At 40.2% G+C, this 17,102-nt stretch overlaps 1 protein-coding gene across 5 annotated transcripts in view; it reads left to right on the forward strand.

The window, feature by feature from the left end:
• edil3b (EGF-like repeats and discoidin I-like domains 3b) overlaps window positions 1-17,102 on the forward strand; it is a 129,411-nt gene that overhangs the window by 19,554 nt on the left and 92,755 nt on the right. For 3 of the 5 annotated variants that reach the window (XM_072714130.1, XM_072714131.1, XM_023842841.2), the window contains exon 2: window positions 6,499-6,573. The exons of the other annotated variants lie outside the window; for them this stretch is intronic. In XM_072714130.1, the coding sequence (XP_072570231.1) occupies window positions 6,499-6,573 (75 nt within the window). The remainder of the gene's footprint in view (window positions 1-6,498; window positions 6,574-17,102) is intronic. 5 annotated transcript variants of the gene reach the window in all.

Raw genomic sequence — 17,102 nt, forward strand, 5'->3', positions numbered from 1 at the left:
TCATCTCAATACGACTCATCTCTGTAGTTTCGTCTTGTCATTTACTTATTTCATAAAGTCCTTTCTCATACGGTATTTCAGTTATTCAGTCCACCCCCCCCCCCCATGTGTATAAATGACATGCATATACTGTATAAGCATATTTATTTATTTATACGAATGTCCACATGTTCCGTGTCTGTAGATAGTATTGCTATTTCTTTTCTAGATCTGAAAATCTAGGCATGCTGAGCCTAAATGTGAGTATTTCACAGAGTGAAGGTTAACATTGAGAGAAAAAAAAAAAAAACCTTGAGAGCCAAATCAAGGTATATCAAATGCAATGTGTATTTTGTTTTTGTCTGCAGTAACTTAACATCGTTATCTCCATAAAGTCAAACAAATTGCGATTGTGTTGCAGTGCTAAAGTATTGCACATAAAAAAATTGAAAATGATGTTTTCTTCTGAGACAGTTATGGAATACTAATTGTGATTTACTTTTCTTACACGTTCTTACATGCCTGTGCATAAGTGATGTTAAAGTGCAGCACGATGACCCCGTGGGAGGATCTGTGACATCCTACCTCCAAACCCCAACTCTGGCTTTCTGTCTATTGAGTTCAGATCCTCACCATTCACCTTTATGCATGTGTTCTGGGTGCTTGATGTATGATATAATGCATCAGCCTCCCTAAATTTCCTAGAGCGTGTGCCCTGAAACTGACTGGCGTCCCCTGACTTATGCTCCTTGCGTCTTCGGATAACTCACCAGGGTCCTCGATTACTGAAGCGGTTGTGGCTAATTTTTGTTATCGTTTAAATAAAAAAATATATACATACATTAATAAATACATAAAATGAATAAATGAATGAATGGTAAGACAAGTAACGGTATACAGGGAGTTCTTGGTGTATGCAAACCCAGATTTGTGCAGACAAATATCTGCAATACATAGAGTTTACGGAAGCATCAACCCAAAAGGGAGCTTATGCAGTTATTTACTCATTGTCTTTTCATTTATTTGATGTGTTCTTAGGTATGTATTACTAGTATTTTTTTGGCTTTTGAGTTTTTTGCTATCAGGTGTCTTGAATGGAATAGGAAGGTCAAAGCGTAAAATTTCACTTGCGTAAGGGTTTGTGGAACGTATCAATTATGTCACTCGAGAACTGCTTGTAGATGTTAAGTTTATTAAAGATCTTAACTTTGTTACATGTACTATTTAGCTAATCTTGTCATCGCTCAACAAGAGCCAGTCTTTCTAGAATGCTGAACATTTCATAGTTTCCGTAAACACAATACTCTGATTCACCAGCTCTTGTACTATCCCCTGTCTCAATATCGTGGAGTATAGTCAATAACTGGCATGTAAACAGTTGCTGGCTGGGTCTTGTAACTATTTTTATTCTAGAAGCCCAGTCTGAAGAGGCGGGGCTTTGATTTGCGGCTGAAAAGTGCCAAACTAATGATGTGGTTTTGATGTCTGGCCACAATTCATAAGCAGCTGGGAGCTGGCATTAGGGGAGACTGGCCTGGTGACTTTAAGGGGAGTCCATGACTCAGACGGCCTCTGAGGATTTAGGGCTGCAGTCCTGTAATGTGTTAAGCGCTGGGGGGTAGGAGGGGGCTTGCGGGACTCACAGCGGGAGCAGACAGCTGCAGCAAGCGAGGATAAGAGTCTTAAAGGGGATTTGGTTAGTGACAGTGTGTCAGTCCAGGGTGCGAGGAAGAGGAGAGGCTACAGGTGCCTGTAGGGTACAGAGCAAACTCGGTCAGTGCTGGAGTAACCAGACATGCCTAAGTGTGTGAGTGGGACTTCCAGAATTCATCCATGCAGTTACAAGACCCTAATTCATGCTTTAAGAGTGTCCTAATGGAGAAAAAAATCTATATCGTAAGGTAAATCAGTGTATTGCTGAGATGAGGAAAATGTCATTTTTGATGCATGCATTCTATCCCATTTTATGGTGTGATAGATATCAGTGGTGAAAAGCTATATTTGCAGCTATATTATGCTTTACCGGATACAGTATGGATGTTAACAAAAATTATATTGACAACTTTTTTTTCATTATTTTTTGTTTCTTAGACTGTATCTACGGAGGACCTTTTTTGGTGATAAATTTGTCTAATGTGCATTGTACATCCATCACCAGTTTGTGATATTTTGCCTCACGTTATGACATAATGCATAATGCAATCTGGCTTGTGATTGAGAAGTGCAGGGTCTTCCTGTTCTGTGTGGTGTTCTTATTGGCTGTTGTTTGCTTCCTATTGTGAGAAAATAAATGTGTGTTCTGGCCTGGTGGCGCATTACCAGAAAGACAATGGGGCCACCTGCTGCATTATTAACAGGGGAGTATGCTGAAAATAACTGCGATAACTTAAAAATACAAGCAAGTCCCATCAAGGCGAAATGCCACTGACTTTACATGCATGCTAAAAGGACATTTTCCGCATTGTAGGCCAAAGCCTGCCGGTTTCCACTCTCGCCCCCAAGGCATGGCTGTCCTGCATATTAGAAAACTGGATAAACAAAGTATTTGTAGTGTAATTATCGCAGCAGATATGGCAGTATTATTATTTTTTTCATACTTTGATTGATTTTTAATATATTGTCAGATTACCTGGTGTAATTTTGTCAAACCTTTCTTTTTATGGCTATTTTTCTGCTGTCATCAAATACGCTTGTGATCAGGATTATCAGAATGATCATAATCCTGATGACAAGCATCATCCATCCATCCATCCATTCATCCATCCATCCATCCATCCATCCAGGGTCATGGTAAGCCTGCAGCCTATGCTGGGAAGCACAGGACACAAGGGAGGGGGCAACCTGGACAGGCTCTCTCTCTCTCTCTTGCGCTCTCTCTCTCTCTCTCTCTCTCACTTACTCACTCAATCATCATCATTATCACCATCATCATTTTTATTATAGTTGACAACATTCCTGAAGTAATTTGTTTTCGGAAAAACAAATGAATTCATTATAGCTGTTTTATTCATTCATATAAAGGATGTTTTTACATTGTATCAGTGGGTATTATTCAGAAGGCTTTTAGATGCAGAGGACATAGCTTATAACAGCACATCACACATATGTTCTCTAATATATTGCGGGGCATTATGTTTCTGTTAAAAATGATCAAGTGTGAAAAAAATGGTACACGTATCTGCTAGTGAGGAGTGGATGACATAAATATTACTATTAATAAACATTGGTTTCAGATACACCAGTTACACAGGTACTTCTAAGAGGAAAAACATGTCATTTCACTGAAAATCTCTATATTACAGCACATTCTGCAGATATTATAGCAAAGTGCTACTGAAATAATTGCTTTAGCTCTTTGCCGAAAATAGCCCTAACATTTTTCACGCACTTCTACATAAGTGCTAAACAGAAACCCCAACCAAATTTATCCTGTGGCATATGTGTGATATTCTTGCCCTGTCGAATGGTGTTTAACCCCAGTGAAGCACACGGTGAAGCCCTCTCTGTAGAAAACGAAGGTTTACTCGCTATCAGAGCAGCTGAACCCCAGCCCTGGCAGGTAAACTCTCGGTGGGATGAGTACTGTGAGGTGTGAGCGATATGAGTACTGTGAGGTGTGAGCGATATGAGTACTGTGAGGTGTGAGCAATATGAGTACTGTGAGTTGTGAGCGATATGAGTACTGTGAGGTGTCAGCAGCCACCTGGGTTTATGTCAGGTCAGCTCCCTAGGAGCCAAATGGACAGCATCACTGTAAAAAATGTTTTGCTTTTTTTTTTTTAAAAAAGCAAAAGCCAAGCTGCGTCTTTCCTAAATTCCGTTCCAAGGGTAACCGCAAAGACGCCCTTGAAGATACAGGTGTCACTCTGTACAGAGCGACTGAGCCGAGTACGTTTGTTTGGTCGCTTGCTGGGAAAGTATTTAACCCCCCATTGAGGTGCTGAGTTCTCTGAGTGAGAAATGTGATTGGGAAATTGTTCCATGCAAAAACTCCCCGGGATCAGGCATCTGTGGGAGACGTGGGGTGAAATGGCAGAAAAATATCTGGAAACAAAATTTTATAGTTTTAGAAAGTTATATAACCTTTTTATATTCATAAGACTACTGCTGGTGTAAGCATGTGGTGTAATAGCATAGACAAGGCCCATCCTGTGCTGACAAACGAAACAATTAAACTTCGGCGACGACTTTGAAAACCTGTTACATCGTAAACATACTTCAACTACTAGTACATAACAGAGGCATAGCAGCGCTTACGACTTCCACGTTTTTACTTTTGTTTGTTTTCTTTAAAAGATCGAGTGAGGATTGAGGAAACACTATTTTTACGACATACTTCTATTATGAGGCGGAATTGTACGAAGATGGGAAGCAAACACAAAACTTTAAATGAGACAGAATCACATTTGGAAAGACTTTTGTGCATTTCATGCTTTGAGTTGTTGCTCTCTTACATCCTGGTTTTTATTTACCGTAGATAAACTGAACTGAGACTCTTGGTTTGAGTTCACGCTGTAGGTTTTTGGGGCATGTAATTACTATTATGATTATTTTTCTCAATTCTGCCTCCCTCTTTTAATTATTCCTTGGCTTACTTTTTGCTGGTCATTTCTGATTTATCGTTTTCAGGAAAAATGGCGTATAATGATGCATCAAGCATATTTTAATTCTCTATTTTAAAGGTTTGCAAGTTTTTTTGTCTTTGTTATTATTATTATTATTATTATTATTATTATTATTATTATCTGTTTCTTCATTTGTCATGGTTGGTTTAATCCAGATTTCCATTTTAGTGAAATTTCCAAGTTGTTTTATTATTTCTTCATATATTTGTTTAGATTTATATAGTGTCTGTTGTGATTTATAAACTGTAACGTAGCCTCAATACCCTTGTAGTCTAACCTGTAAGTCATGTTATATACAGTGTGTGTGTATATATATTTATTTAATACATATATTCTATATGTATATATTCTCTTCATTTCTGATTTCGGTATTACCCATTCCTGTGTTTTTGCACTTTTTAAATTATTGTGAAGCTCTCCTTTATTGTCACTCGCTGTCTCTCTGCCCCCCCCCCCCCCCCCGCCGCCACTGTATATCTGTATATGCCGCTTGATTAGACTGTCAGAGGAATCTCCACAGTTTGAGTCTGCACAGTTGATGTTCTGCACATATATACCATTTCCTCTTGAAATTGGCTTATTTGTTACTGCGGGGTGGGGAGGGGGGTACTTTAGGACAATTTCCGGGGGGGCTGTGACAAAGGGAAATTGATTTGCAGTTGGTCAATTAGGAAGCTCACAGGCTGACTGACAGTACAGTTCCAGAATATGTCCCCTGTCCCTTCACTGCCTGAGACACCAGCGACATAAAGAGGGGCCAGGACGACTCAACTGTCACAGACCGTATAATGACGCCGGTAAATGTTCTGCAGACCCCCTCCTCTGCCCGGCATTGCCACACCGGCAAAAGATTTCCTGACAGAATCGCGGGCTGCATTTGACCATCTGCTTCTGCATAATAATGCACAGGCTTTGCGATGGTGCTGCTGCTGGTGCGATATAGAGGCCAGATCTGAGCGAGCAGAGGACGGATTTCTTCCAGGTAATAATGATTTAATTAAGCGCGGTAAAATGGAAAGTCTTCCTGCCTTAGCAGCCATTATGGAACATCATACCTTTCTGAGTCCAATTTAAAACCGGGGGGAGACAGCGGAGCGTGTGAACCCTGTTGGGGGGGGGGGGGTTGTGGCGCTCAGAGGAAAGGTAGGAGGTGGGAGGGGGGCCACACCGCAGGGAAGGTGGGGGTGTTGTCACGCGTTTGTTTGCTTTGTCAAGAAAGTGACAGCAGATTTCACACCAGGGAAACGTGTGTTTGTCTTCACCCATGGAACATTCTAGTTAATGGTGTCCCTGAGCTGGCGAAGGCCTCCTGCGTCTTTCGCTTGTTTAAACTAGTCAGTCCTGTTTAATTTGGAGAAAAAGCTGCTAATTATTTCTTAAAGAAGAAGTACTGCAAAGTGCAATGGTCCAACACCAGTCAAAGAATAACCAGACAGATCATTTGCCGCAGGATATACACCATATTTCCCGGTTATATTTTTTTGTACTCCAGCCCTCCATCGTTGTGAGGTTCGAATTATTTACTCATACAAGCATTTTTTCACTACTTCTGACTTTTAGATAAAATTACTCAGAATCTGTTTATTCATTTTGTGGAATACCACTTAAACTTATAAAAAAGGTTGCTCTTCAATACAGATACACAATTTTCAATAATGTAACTGAGTGGGAATTAGATCACATTTGCATAACGCTATGAAGTGGCCAAATTCGACGTACTTGCTAACGTGAAAAGCCTGCGGTGAATTGGCCCATCCATGGTGGACGTACACTGTTCCGGAGCAAGACATCGCAAGCATCAGACTAACGCAGGCTTTGCTTAGCGTTGGTTTTACGTGATCAGGCGTCAGGCCGGCCATGGTCTTAAGGTTGCCCCTTGTTCTGTCTTTTGCAGGGGAGGTGTGCGAGCCGGGCCAATGCGAGAACGCCGCTGCCTGTCTTTCGGCGCAGGCTGACGAATCGTTTGCATGTGAGTGTCCTGCGGTCTTCGCTGTTTCCCAAACATTCTCATGTATGTCTCTGTCACTTACCGACCTCCACAACAACACCATGACGCTGGTTTGCTCGAAGGCGCTGCCCCCTACCCTCTGGCCCCCGGCGTGGCCTGCAGAGCCCTCCTTTGTATTCCCCTCCTTTTGCCTCACGGTGGCGTGTGTCCTTGCGTCTCCCTTGCTGCGTTAGCGCTGTATCTGTTGAGCCGCTGGGCTACTGGCAAATATCCTTGCTAAAGGTGTCCCTTTCACTAATATGCCAGTACTCCACAGATTGTGCACTCTGCAGATTGTGCACTCCGCAGATTGTGCACTCCGCAGATTGTGCACTCCGCAAGAGTGGATGATCCGCCCAGAAGGTTTATGTTGACACCAAGAAAACTGTAGCCAGCCATGCGGACAGTGTGACCTTTTTCAATGATTTAATTCTGTCCTTCTGTTATCAATGTCATGTTATCCAGTCAGGGGTATGGTGACCCAGGGATTAATTAAGTTATGCAGGATGGAAAGAAAGACAGAGATAGATAGATAGATAGATAGATAGAGAGAGAGAGAGAGAGAGAAAGAAAGAAAGAAAGAAAGAATAGCATCCTTGAGAGGACACCGGAGGACACAATATATTTTATTCATTTTTTCCTATTTTAGGTTCTTTTATTCATCCGTGTCCATTCCTTGCCCTGCCTTTGGGTACAACAGGGCACACCTGTTTGGTGCTGAATTTGCCATGAATTTTGGTAGCTAATCTTGCACTTTAACATCCCCTTAACACACACACACACACACACACAATTATATCTTGCATAATTTTTTATTGGGAAAACTCTAATCCCAACACAATTAACCCCTACCCAGCCTTAACCATAAGTAGCCAAACAAAATACGAGACTTTTGCCATTTTTACTTTTTTGATTTTTGATTTTTTGATTGATTTTTGTCACGTTATCGGTAAGAGTATTAAGAAGCAAATGCAATTCAAGCTTCATGCACCACGATACTCCAGGATACTCCAGGATACTCCATGGGCTGCACAGTAAGCATCCTGCTGTGTCTGCATTTGCCTCAAGGTCTTAGTCTATGATGTCAGGTGGATTTTTGCAAAGAATGAGTGGCAGTAGCTTAATTTGCATACAATGGACCGCATGCTCATTTCACCCTGATATTTCCCTTTCAATCTGGGCATTCTAATCACTGCATATTCTAAAGGACATTTCAGAGAGTAAAGACAATAAGTTTAAATGACGCTGTTTAGAGAAAACAAAATTATTCTGCAGTTAAGCTTAAAGTCTTCTTGAACTCTATTCCAATCCATTCATCTCTTACATAAGCGCTCATCCAGCACGTGGTCATTGTGCTTTATCCTCCTGAGACCTCACCCATTCATTTATGTCCATTGTAGTGGACATTTTGTTTTTGCATCTATCTTTTCACTGATGTAAGGAAACATATTTATTCCTGTTGTACACTAAAGAGGACATGCTAAGAAATTAAAAATAAAAATAAATTTGAAAAAATCTAAATTGTAAGATGTCTTATTTCCTCCAAAGACAACTAACCTAAAATTGAAGGACACTTTTTTCCTTCGGTCTCAGGAGGTTAAAGTTCTGGCTACTTCTAAATCATATATAGGATTATATTTATCTGGCATTAGTATGTGTTACTATCCTGATGGTGATTTTATCTGTTTGTCATTAAATCAATAATGATGCATTTCGTAAGTAGAAAAAAATAGTTAATAAATTGCATAAATTTCCCTTTCATTTGTAGGTCTATTTGTTAGTGGGGGAAACGTCCATGTGTGAATGTCCTTGGTCAGATGCAGTGGCAGTTCTGGGGATTTTGGGAGTTGGCAATGAATTTCTTTTATTCTATTTCCATTCCAAGAAAACATGGGGGGGGGGGGGAGTTCAGAAGGGGGAGGGAGGCTTGGAATTGGTTCAGTGACGGAATTTTGCAGAGACATGTGTTGTGCGGGACACAGGCAAAAGGGAAGCGCAAGGTGATCGACGATTTTCAGAGCCAGGAGCGATATCAGCTCTTCTGTCCCGCGTGATTTGGGCCAGGAAAAACACATTCAGTTATATTAACAACGGCAAACGGGGTCCGCTGAACAGAATAACAATAAATGCATACTCTTATTTCAGAAAGGTACAGAAGTAACTAAAATATTAGTATAGGCAGTCCCCAGTTATGAACAAGACCTGATTCCTAAGTTAAATGTGTGGGAAAGTCAGAATTATAGTATATACAGTATATATTAATAATAATTATAGAGTAATAATAAAAGTAATTACATACAGTACTGCACCTCAGGCCGACGAACCACGGAATGTTTTTATGAGTGCCACAACGTGCATACATGCCTTATTACAAACCATTATATTTAACCTGAATTTTTGATATAGACTTCATGGCAGTCTGTTCGTAAGTAGGAGTTATGAACAGCTCGTATATTTTTAGCAGCTGCTTTTATCCAAAATCACGTCCAGGTGAGGAAGCAGGAACAGACAGTATTTGGAGCTGTTTGGGTTTAAGCCACCCTGATTTGAACCGGTAACCTCCTGGTCGCAACGAGTGGGTCCTAACCCACAGAGCTATATTGCAGTGTAACATTACAGCTGACATGAAGTGGATCACTTCATACAGTAGCAGTCATATTGATAATATTTCATGATTGTGATAACAATGATAACATTCCTATGAACGTGTGACCATAATCAAACCTACACTCCAGTTTAATAGCACAGCCCAATTCTATCTGTATACCTTTTGAAAAAAGCAACCCAACCAGTTTAGGTTAAGGGTTTGTAAATGGCTTACCATAAAAATAGCTGATTCTGTAATCCAACTCATGCGCTTAGGAAAGAGAATGAAAATTGCTCTTTTGACCTGAGTATTAATATGCTGTGAATGGGGTTGGAAGAACAGAAAGACAATGTTCCTTGAAATACTTAAAACACATACTCGTTTGCACATTGAACACCTCTGCTAACTCATTTTGACAGTTTATATATGCAATCAAGTCATTGCTAACATCATTGCCAATTCATCTGACAACTGCCTCAAATTATCAGGTCTGTCTCCTTTAATTTCTTGTCTAATGTTGACATACTGAACTCTCTTTTATACACATACTTATGATGTAAAATAATGCAATTATGAACGATGTTATTCCTTGACTGGCAAATATATCCAAAAGTTTCACTTTATGAATGGCTAAACATTTCGGAATGCAAATCAGACTTGTCTTCAGCGTCTACACAGTGTTGGGATCAGAATTGGCGTGAAAGTGCTTTATAGTGCCATTTCAAAACAGAACGCCAAAGTGGGAGAAAGCTCTGGCTAAGACTGCTTGGGGACATCAGAAGAGCCAATAACATTTACCTTTATAAGCCATTGTAAAAGGTTTATGAAAAGGAAGCTGGGACGCTGCTGTGAAGTAATTAAACATGTTAATTCATTAGCATTAAAGTATAGCATCTCGTAAAGTCAATAGAGCTACTTCAAATCAAGGAATCGGCTGCTTTTGTCAGATTTAATCAGTTGGACTTTTAGGATTTGATAAAAATGCTTTTAATGTGTACCATGTACAACCAGAAATGGTGGTTTTTAGCATACTGAAGGAAACAAGGTGGGGAGCAGGACTGATATTCAGTACCAGCCGTGGGGCCAAGCAGCACAGAAGAATTAATATATATTTACAACTTTCCAAAAAATTTGGAACACTGTGTAAAATGTAAATAAAAATAGAATGCAATGATTTACAAATCATATAAACCCACATTTAACTGAAAATAGAACAAAGACAACAACAAATGTTGAAACTGAGAAATGTTATTGTTTTTTACGACAAATATACACTCAATTTCAATTCGATAACAGGAACACGTTTGAAAAAAGTTGGGACAGGGGCATGTTTACCACTGTGTTGCATCACCTCATCTTTTAACAACACCCTGTAAACATTTGGGAACTGAGGAGACCAGTTGCTGGAGTTCTTACCTGATATAGGATTTCAACCGCTGAACAGTTCAGGGTCTCCTTTTGTCGTATTTTTCGTTTCATGACGCACCAAATGTTTTCAATGGGTGACAAGTCTGGACTACAGGGAGGCCAGTGTTGCACCCGGACTCTTCTACTACAGGGCCATGCTGCTGTAATACGCGTTTGGCATTGTCACAAGGCCTTCTCTGAAAAAGGCAATCTGGATGGCAGCATGTGTTGCTCCAAATCCTGTATATACTGTATAGTTCGGCATTAATGGTGCCTTCCCAGTTGTGCAAGCTACCCCTGCAATGGGCACTAATGCAGCCCCACACCATCACGGATGCTGGCTTTTGAACTGTCTGCCGATAACAAGCTGGATGGTCCCTCTCCTCTTTATCCCAGAGGTTGCAGCGTCCATGATTTCCAAAAAGAATCTGAAATTTTGATCCTTCAGACCACAGCGCAGTTTTCCATTTTGGCTCAGTCCGTCTTAAATGAGCTCAGGCCCAGAGAATATGTTTGGATATGGTTTCTTCTTTGCATGGTAGAGTTTCACCCTGCATTTGTGGATGCAGTGACTAACTGTGTTCATAGACAATGGTTTTCAGAAGTGTTCCTGAGCCCATGCAGTGATTTACACTGTAGAATCATGTCCGTGTTCAATGCAGTGCAGCCTGAGGACCTGAAGATCACCACTATCCAGCATTTGTTTTCAGCCTTGTTCCTTGCATACAGAGATTTCTTCAGATTCTCTGGATCTTTTAATGATGATGAAACTCCCAAATTCTTTGCAACATTACATTGAGGAACATTATTCTTAAAAATTGGTGTTGGAAACGGGATTGTAAATGCAAGAAGTATACAGGCTAAATTAAAGAGAGAATTATACAACACCAAAGCATATCTTACCTGGACATGTGTCTTCTCAATGGACTGTTTTCAGGAAAAATTGTGGACCTAGTTTTTATTATTATTATTATTATTGTTGTTGTTGTTGTTGTTTTGTTTTCCCTGAAGACACCTAACTCTGAAGTGTTGTCTACATCTGGCTGTGAGGGGAAAAATTAAAAGATAAAAAATAAAGTAGTTTGTTCCATGAGAAATAATGGAGATTTTCGGCTGCTTTTATGATCAATGTAGGTCAGCAGAAGAGGCAGCGGTACTCTAATTTCAAGATGTCCTGAGACTTATAGAGATAAAGTGAGAGACTCTTCCAAGCCCGCGCCAAAGCCAGTTTTATTTAGATCCAGCTGATTTTCAAAGCATTTTTGCACAAGAAAAATCTGCAAATATGAGTCAAAGCACTAAGTCTTGACCTTGTGTTGTAACGATCTCGTTTTTTATCCAGGAGAAACAGGACAGAAAATCCAGATATCTGAGTATGATATTTCCTTTCCTGTGGGAGACATTAACATGCTTTTGTCTGCTTGGAGAGCAATCACTCATAGCAAAGGAGAAACCACAGCTTAATGAGGCAGCTGGATAGTCGACTAAAAACTCACCACAACCTTAATCAAGCAAAACTGATCTCTGCACCTGAGTCACTGATAACCAGAAATGTTCGACATTAAAAATTACTGGCAAAAGCACTCGATTGTATGTAGAATAGTTAAACATATTAAATGTAGATTGTATTATTCAAACAATAGCTTAATTACGATACAGACAATGCTATGAAAATGCAAATGTTCTGTTCTGGCAAAGACCACCAAAAATGGCTACAATGTTTTTCTTTACAGTCATTTAAAAGACAAAAGCCAAACAGTAAGTGCTGCACTGTTAGTCCCAGTCATCGCTAATCACAACATGGCTTATTTACATTCTATTCTTTCAAAATGCATAAAAAGCTAGCATGTGAATCACAAGCGTTTGGATGAATAATAAGTCAGCCCTGATGTGCCATAAATGCCCCCACACTCCCAGTAATGTCTTATTTGCATCATTTTGCTAGCATGTTTTGGTAAATTAACATACCATCCATGCTAAATTATTATTGGTATAGCATCCATGGCTTCCTGCAGTTGCACTGGCAGCTCTTTGGTAGAACGAGACTGTAGTCTCATGGGGCGCCATGGTGGTGCAGTGGTTAGCACTGTTGCCTTACACCTCTGGGACCTGGGTTCAAGTCTGCGCCTGGGTTACATGTGTGTGGAGTTTGCATGTTCTCCCTGTGTCATCGTGGAGGGCGGACTGCTGTGATGGTAGGTCCATGCTTTTGGTTTGCTGAGCTTTGGGGTGAGGTTTCTTTAGGGCATCATAGACGAGGAAATGGTAGGGTTAAAGATGAGTTGGAGGTGAGATGCCATCAATTAGGGATTCCCAACACCCAGTGCATGACCAGTATTCCTCTGGGCTACAGGGCACTGGGGATAACCCAGTGCATGACCAGTATTCCTCTGGGCTACAGGGCACTGGGGATAACCGCCACTTGTTCTCATCTCCTATTAGAAAATAAAATGCCATGTCCCTTCTTCATCCACGGAAAGTCCTTATTTGCTCCGTATTTTCATACAGCAAATTCTATCGATCAAAGAGATTTTATGTACCATCTCTGGCAACAATTTTGCAATACAATTGTTGTAATACAGTACTTGAAATCAGTTTTTCCTTAAATATCATTGGTTGTGCAGTGGCATTGGCAGAATGGCTGTTTTTATTCAGTAAAGTGTAAAATATAAATAAACACGCATTTATGCGACAAACTGTACTTTCCAGCAGATTTCAAATTATCCCTTTATTGCAAAGCTTAAAAAGAAAAACAAAAACTGTTTTAACTGTTTATTACTGCTTCTTGCTTATTGTTAATAAAATGAGGAAAAAAATCAGTAACTAACCAGCATCATGCTTCTGGTTAACATTATATTTACATAATATATGTAAACAGATTAAACATAAAGACCAGAGGTGGACATTTCAGGTCCAGAAAGTAAAAATCCACACCAGGATTTTGTTTCAACCAACCTCTTGAGTACTATATGACTGTAACTCTTTATGCTCAACTGGATGATTGAAACAAAATCTTGCTCTGGATTTTTACTTTCTGGACCTGCAGTTTCCTCCGCTGGTAAAGACTTCGCATTGTGTTGTGTGCCCCACTGCTGTGTCAGGGGTCATTAATTGAGCTCTTTTTAGGCACAATGGATTTGAACGGATTGGTCTATCTGAGCACTTGACTGAACTAATTATTCTTCTAAATGAACCAATTTAAACTCCTCTCTGTGGACTTGGCTATTATTAGAGAGCAGCAAAATGTCCATAAACTTTAGTCCAGAACCATGATTGCTATACCCCTGGTACATGGGCTGATATGTTGTAACTTGGTGTAAAACTTCTTTTTCGCCTGTTCACAGTAACATCAATGCCATAATTAATAATGATTATTAATATATAAGTGCAAGTCTGTCTCACAGCCCCATCCCCTCTCTCTGTCATGTTCCTCTGGTCTGGTGATGACCTTTCTCTTCATTTTTGATGTCAGGTGATGTGGTGTAAAAAATAATGCTATTTCTATAGTCCAGCTCTGGCTCGGTGAGTGGGATGGCCTCCTACTGTCACGACACGCACGTTCACTTCACTGGACACTCAAGGACTAAATGAAATGAAGCGGGAGCTGCTTACACGCAGTCGTAACACACAGCAGATGAGTATAATTCCAATTAAGTAGGTAAGGCTTCCAGCTCAGTCTGCGCAGATGTATTGGATTACTTCCAACGCGTATCACACGGCTACGGACCGTTTTGTGTTTTTTTTTTTGTTGTGAGAATTGGCTGGGATTTCTCACACAACAAATCTTGTATTGTGGGAATGGAAAAGGAATGAAAAAGGCAGGAGCTACCCTGAAATAAATAAAGAAAAACCCATCCTATTCCTGTTTTAAATATCAAGTATCTTCATCTTAAAAACACAGAAAATAACAATTGCCACTTTTAGGAATTTCCCCCTGAACGGAATGTATGAATTTGATGCTTTGTTTGTTAGTCGCATGTAAATTCATTTATGATGGCATTTATTATTTAATTGAACTATGTCTTGGTATAATAATATATTAGCCTTTATTTTAGCTCTTTGATTGATAACTTGCCTACGGTGACCATCTAAGCCAGGGGTGGGGATCCTGTTCCATTGAGGGCCTGTGTGGGTGCGGGTTTTTGGGATGACCTCTCAATCAGCCAATCACAGTGGGTCCCCAGGACTGGAGTTGGGAACCATTGCTTTATTATTGGCTGATTGAGAGGTCATCCCAAAAACCCGCACCGGCCCTCCATGGATCAGGACCCCCACCCCTGATCTAAGCCTTGTCAGGTGGGACACTTTACCTGTAAACTACCATTTATGTTAAAAAGACCAGTATTTCACTAAAGCACTTCAGTTCTTGCTGTGTGCTGATTGGTCTGTCTCCTATGATCATGCATGCATGCCAGTATAAAACTATTACATACATGTAAACGCATGTGCAGACTTGTCTCGAGTTGAAATTCTCACTCCAGCCAGTTGATCAAAGTTGGCAACCCTGGTTATGCGTGGAGTTTGCATGTTCTCCCTGTCCCTGTGTGTGTTTCCTTAGGCTACCCTGAGGGACTGGCGTCCCAATCAAGGTACACCCCTATGTCAGCTTGGGGCTGACCGTAACTGGACCCTTAGCCAGATAAGCTGTTATGAGACAGACGGATGACAACATAAAGATTATATAATGCAATCACAGGATGGATGAGTGCAGCAGCACACACTAATGAAAACACATCATGTTTAGTCTATGGCAAAAAGTTAATTTGGCCAAGAGAAATTGCCCAATTTCATAAGCGGTTTGGATCAGTCAGATAATACAATAGACTAAGTAGAAATTGCCGGACACTGTGTACCACATAGCTTCTGTTACAAAAAAAATATTTCATTCCTAATGAATGAAATGCCGTAACTTTAGTTTTCACAACACAGAACGCAATCAGTCCTGTGATGTCTGATCATAGTCCAGACCACCTCTGACTCTAAGCGAGTTTAATGGTGCAGCAGCTGCAATAAATTTTCAAGGCAAAGTTATTAGTGGAGAAATTTGGTTTTATGTGTAACGTGCTAAGATGTGGTTATAAGAAATGGAACAATGACGACTGGATTCATCAAGTGATTATGATGGCAAGTTTAGGGTGACCACCTTGTCCCTGTCAGGGGGGACACTATGAGCTACTTCAGGTTTGACAAACTACTTTGAAACTGAAAGGCTCATGGATGATGGATGATGTGTGGTCGGCTAATTAGTTCAATTCTTCTTGTGCTTTTAACCTTGTAAATAGTCTATTGGGTTTGCAAACTACCCCAATATTTTATAATCGAATAATATAGATTTGCCGTAACATTTCTTGCATGAGCATGAAAGTCTGGCAACCCTGGCATTACCCTAATCCCAGTCACCCTTAATTAACCCCTACCCAGCCCTAACCTTGACCATAACTAACCAAACAGAATATAGGACCAGCAAGTGGGACTACAGTCGCATGTAGATAAAATTGCACTTACTACTGAGTATCCATTCATCACTCAACTGCTTAATCTGCATAGGGTAGCGGACAAGGCTAGGGTAGACCCTGGATGGGATGCCAGTCCATCACAGAGCGCGCACACACACACACACACACACAATCAGACCCTACTGGCAATTCAGAGATGCTCATTAGCCTAACTTTAGGCTGCGGGACGAAGCTGATGCACCTGTCATAGAGGGAGAACAAGCAGAGGTGCAGCGGTAGAATGCAACCCCCAGATTTAGAGATACGAGGCTATTACACAGTCCCATACTGCTGATTATTAATTAGCAACTGGCATTGTATCAAGCCTTATCAAATGAAAAGAATTACGCGGTGGGGTTTTACTCTCTGACAGTATAAGATACAAGCATTGTTTAGGACTGTTCATGCAGTATACCTTGTAGAATTTATGGATAAATTGCCATTGTTTATATTTGTCATAGTTTAATTTCTAAATCTTGTATGATGTGCCATTGATGTAGTGGACAAACAATTGGTAAACTCTGTTGCCTGGTTTTTGCTGTTCCAGGAGTAATCAATAATGCTGAACACATTTTTGTTGGTGTGAATAATGGGGTAGTACTATAGCAATAAGCAAGGGACTTGCTATAATAAAAGTACTGTAAAAAAAAATATTGCACTTTTATGTTGAATTATACTGACAAGAAAGTGGCATGGCTCAAATGCAATAAAGAGACTCATATTTTATCATCTTAATTGCACACAATGAATGTGTATGTATAAAAGCTGCATGTGTTACCAAAACAGCAGTTCTACGGCTGACTCAAAGGAATTTTCTGTTGGGAGCAATTTCTGATTGCTAGCGCCTTATCAGAAAATGCTACAAGGAGCCTATTATTATCTAGATAAATTAAAACTGTTTGAATACACATTGTATGCTTTACCAAAATATGAGCGCATAGTTTACAGCAACCTTAAAATGATTTATTCTCAGCAGCATTTTATGAGCAGCTTGGCATATATTTATTGACGTAGCTATATGT

This window comes from Paramormyrops kingsleyae, chromosome 7, assembly GCF_048594095.1.
Source record: "Paramormyrops kingsleyae isolate MSU_618 chromosome 7, PKINGS_0.4, whole genome shotgun sequence".
Classification (NCBI taxonomy): domain Eukaryota; kingdom Metazoa; phylum Chordata; class Actinopteri; order Osteoglossiformes; family Mormyridae; genus Paramormyrops; species Paramormyrops kingsleyae.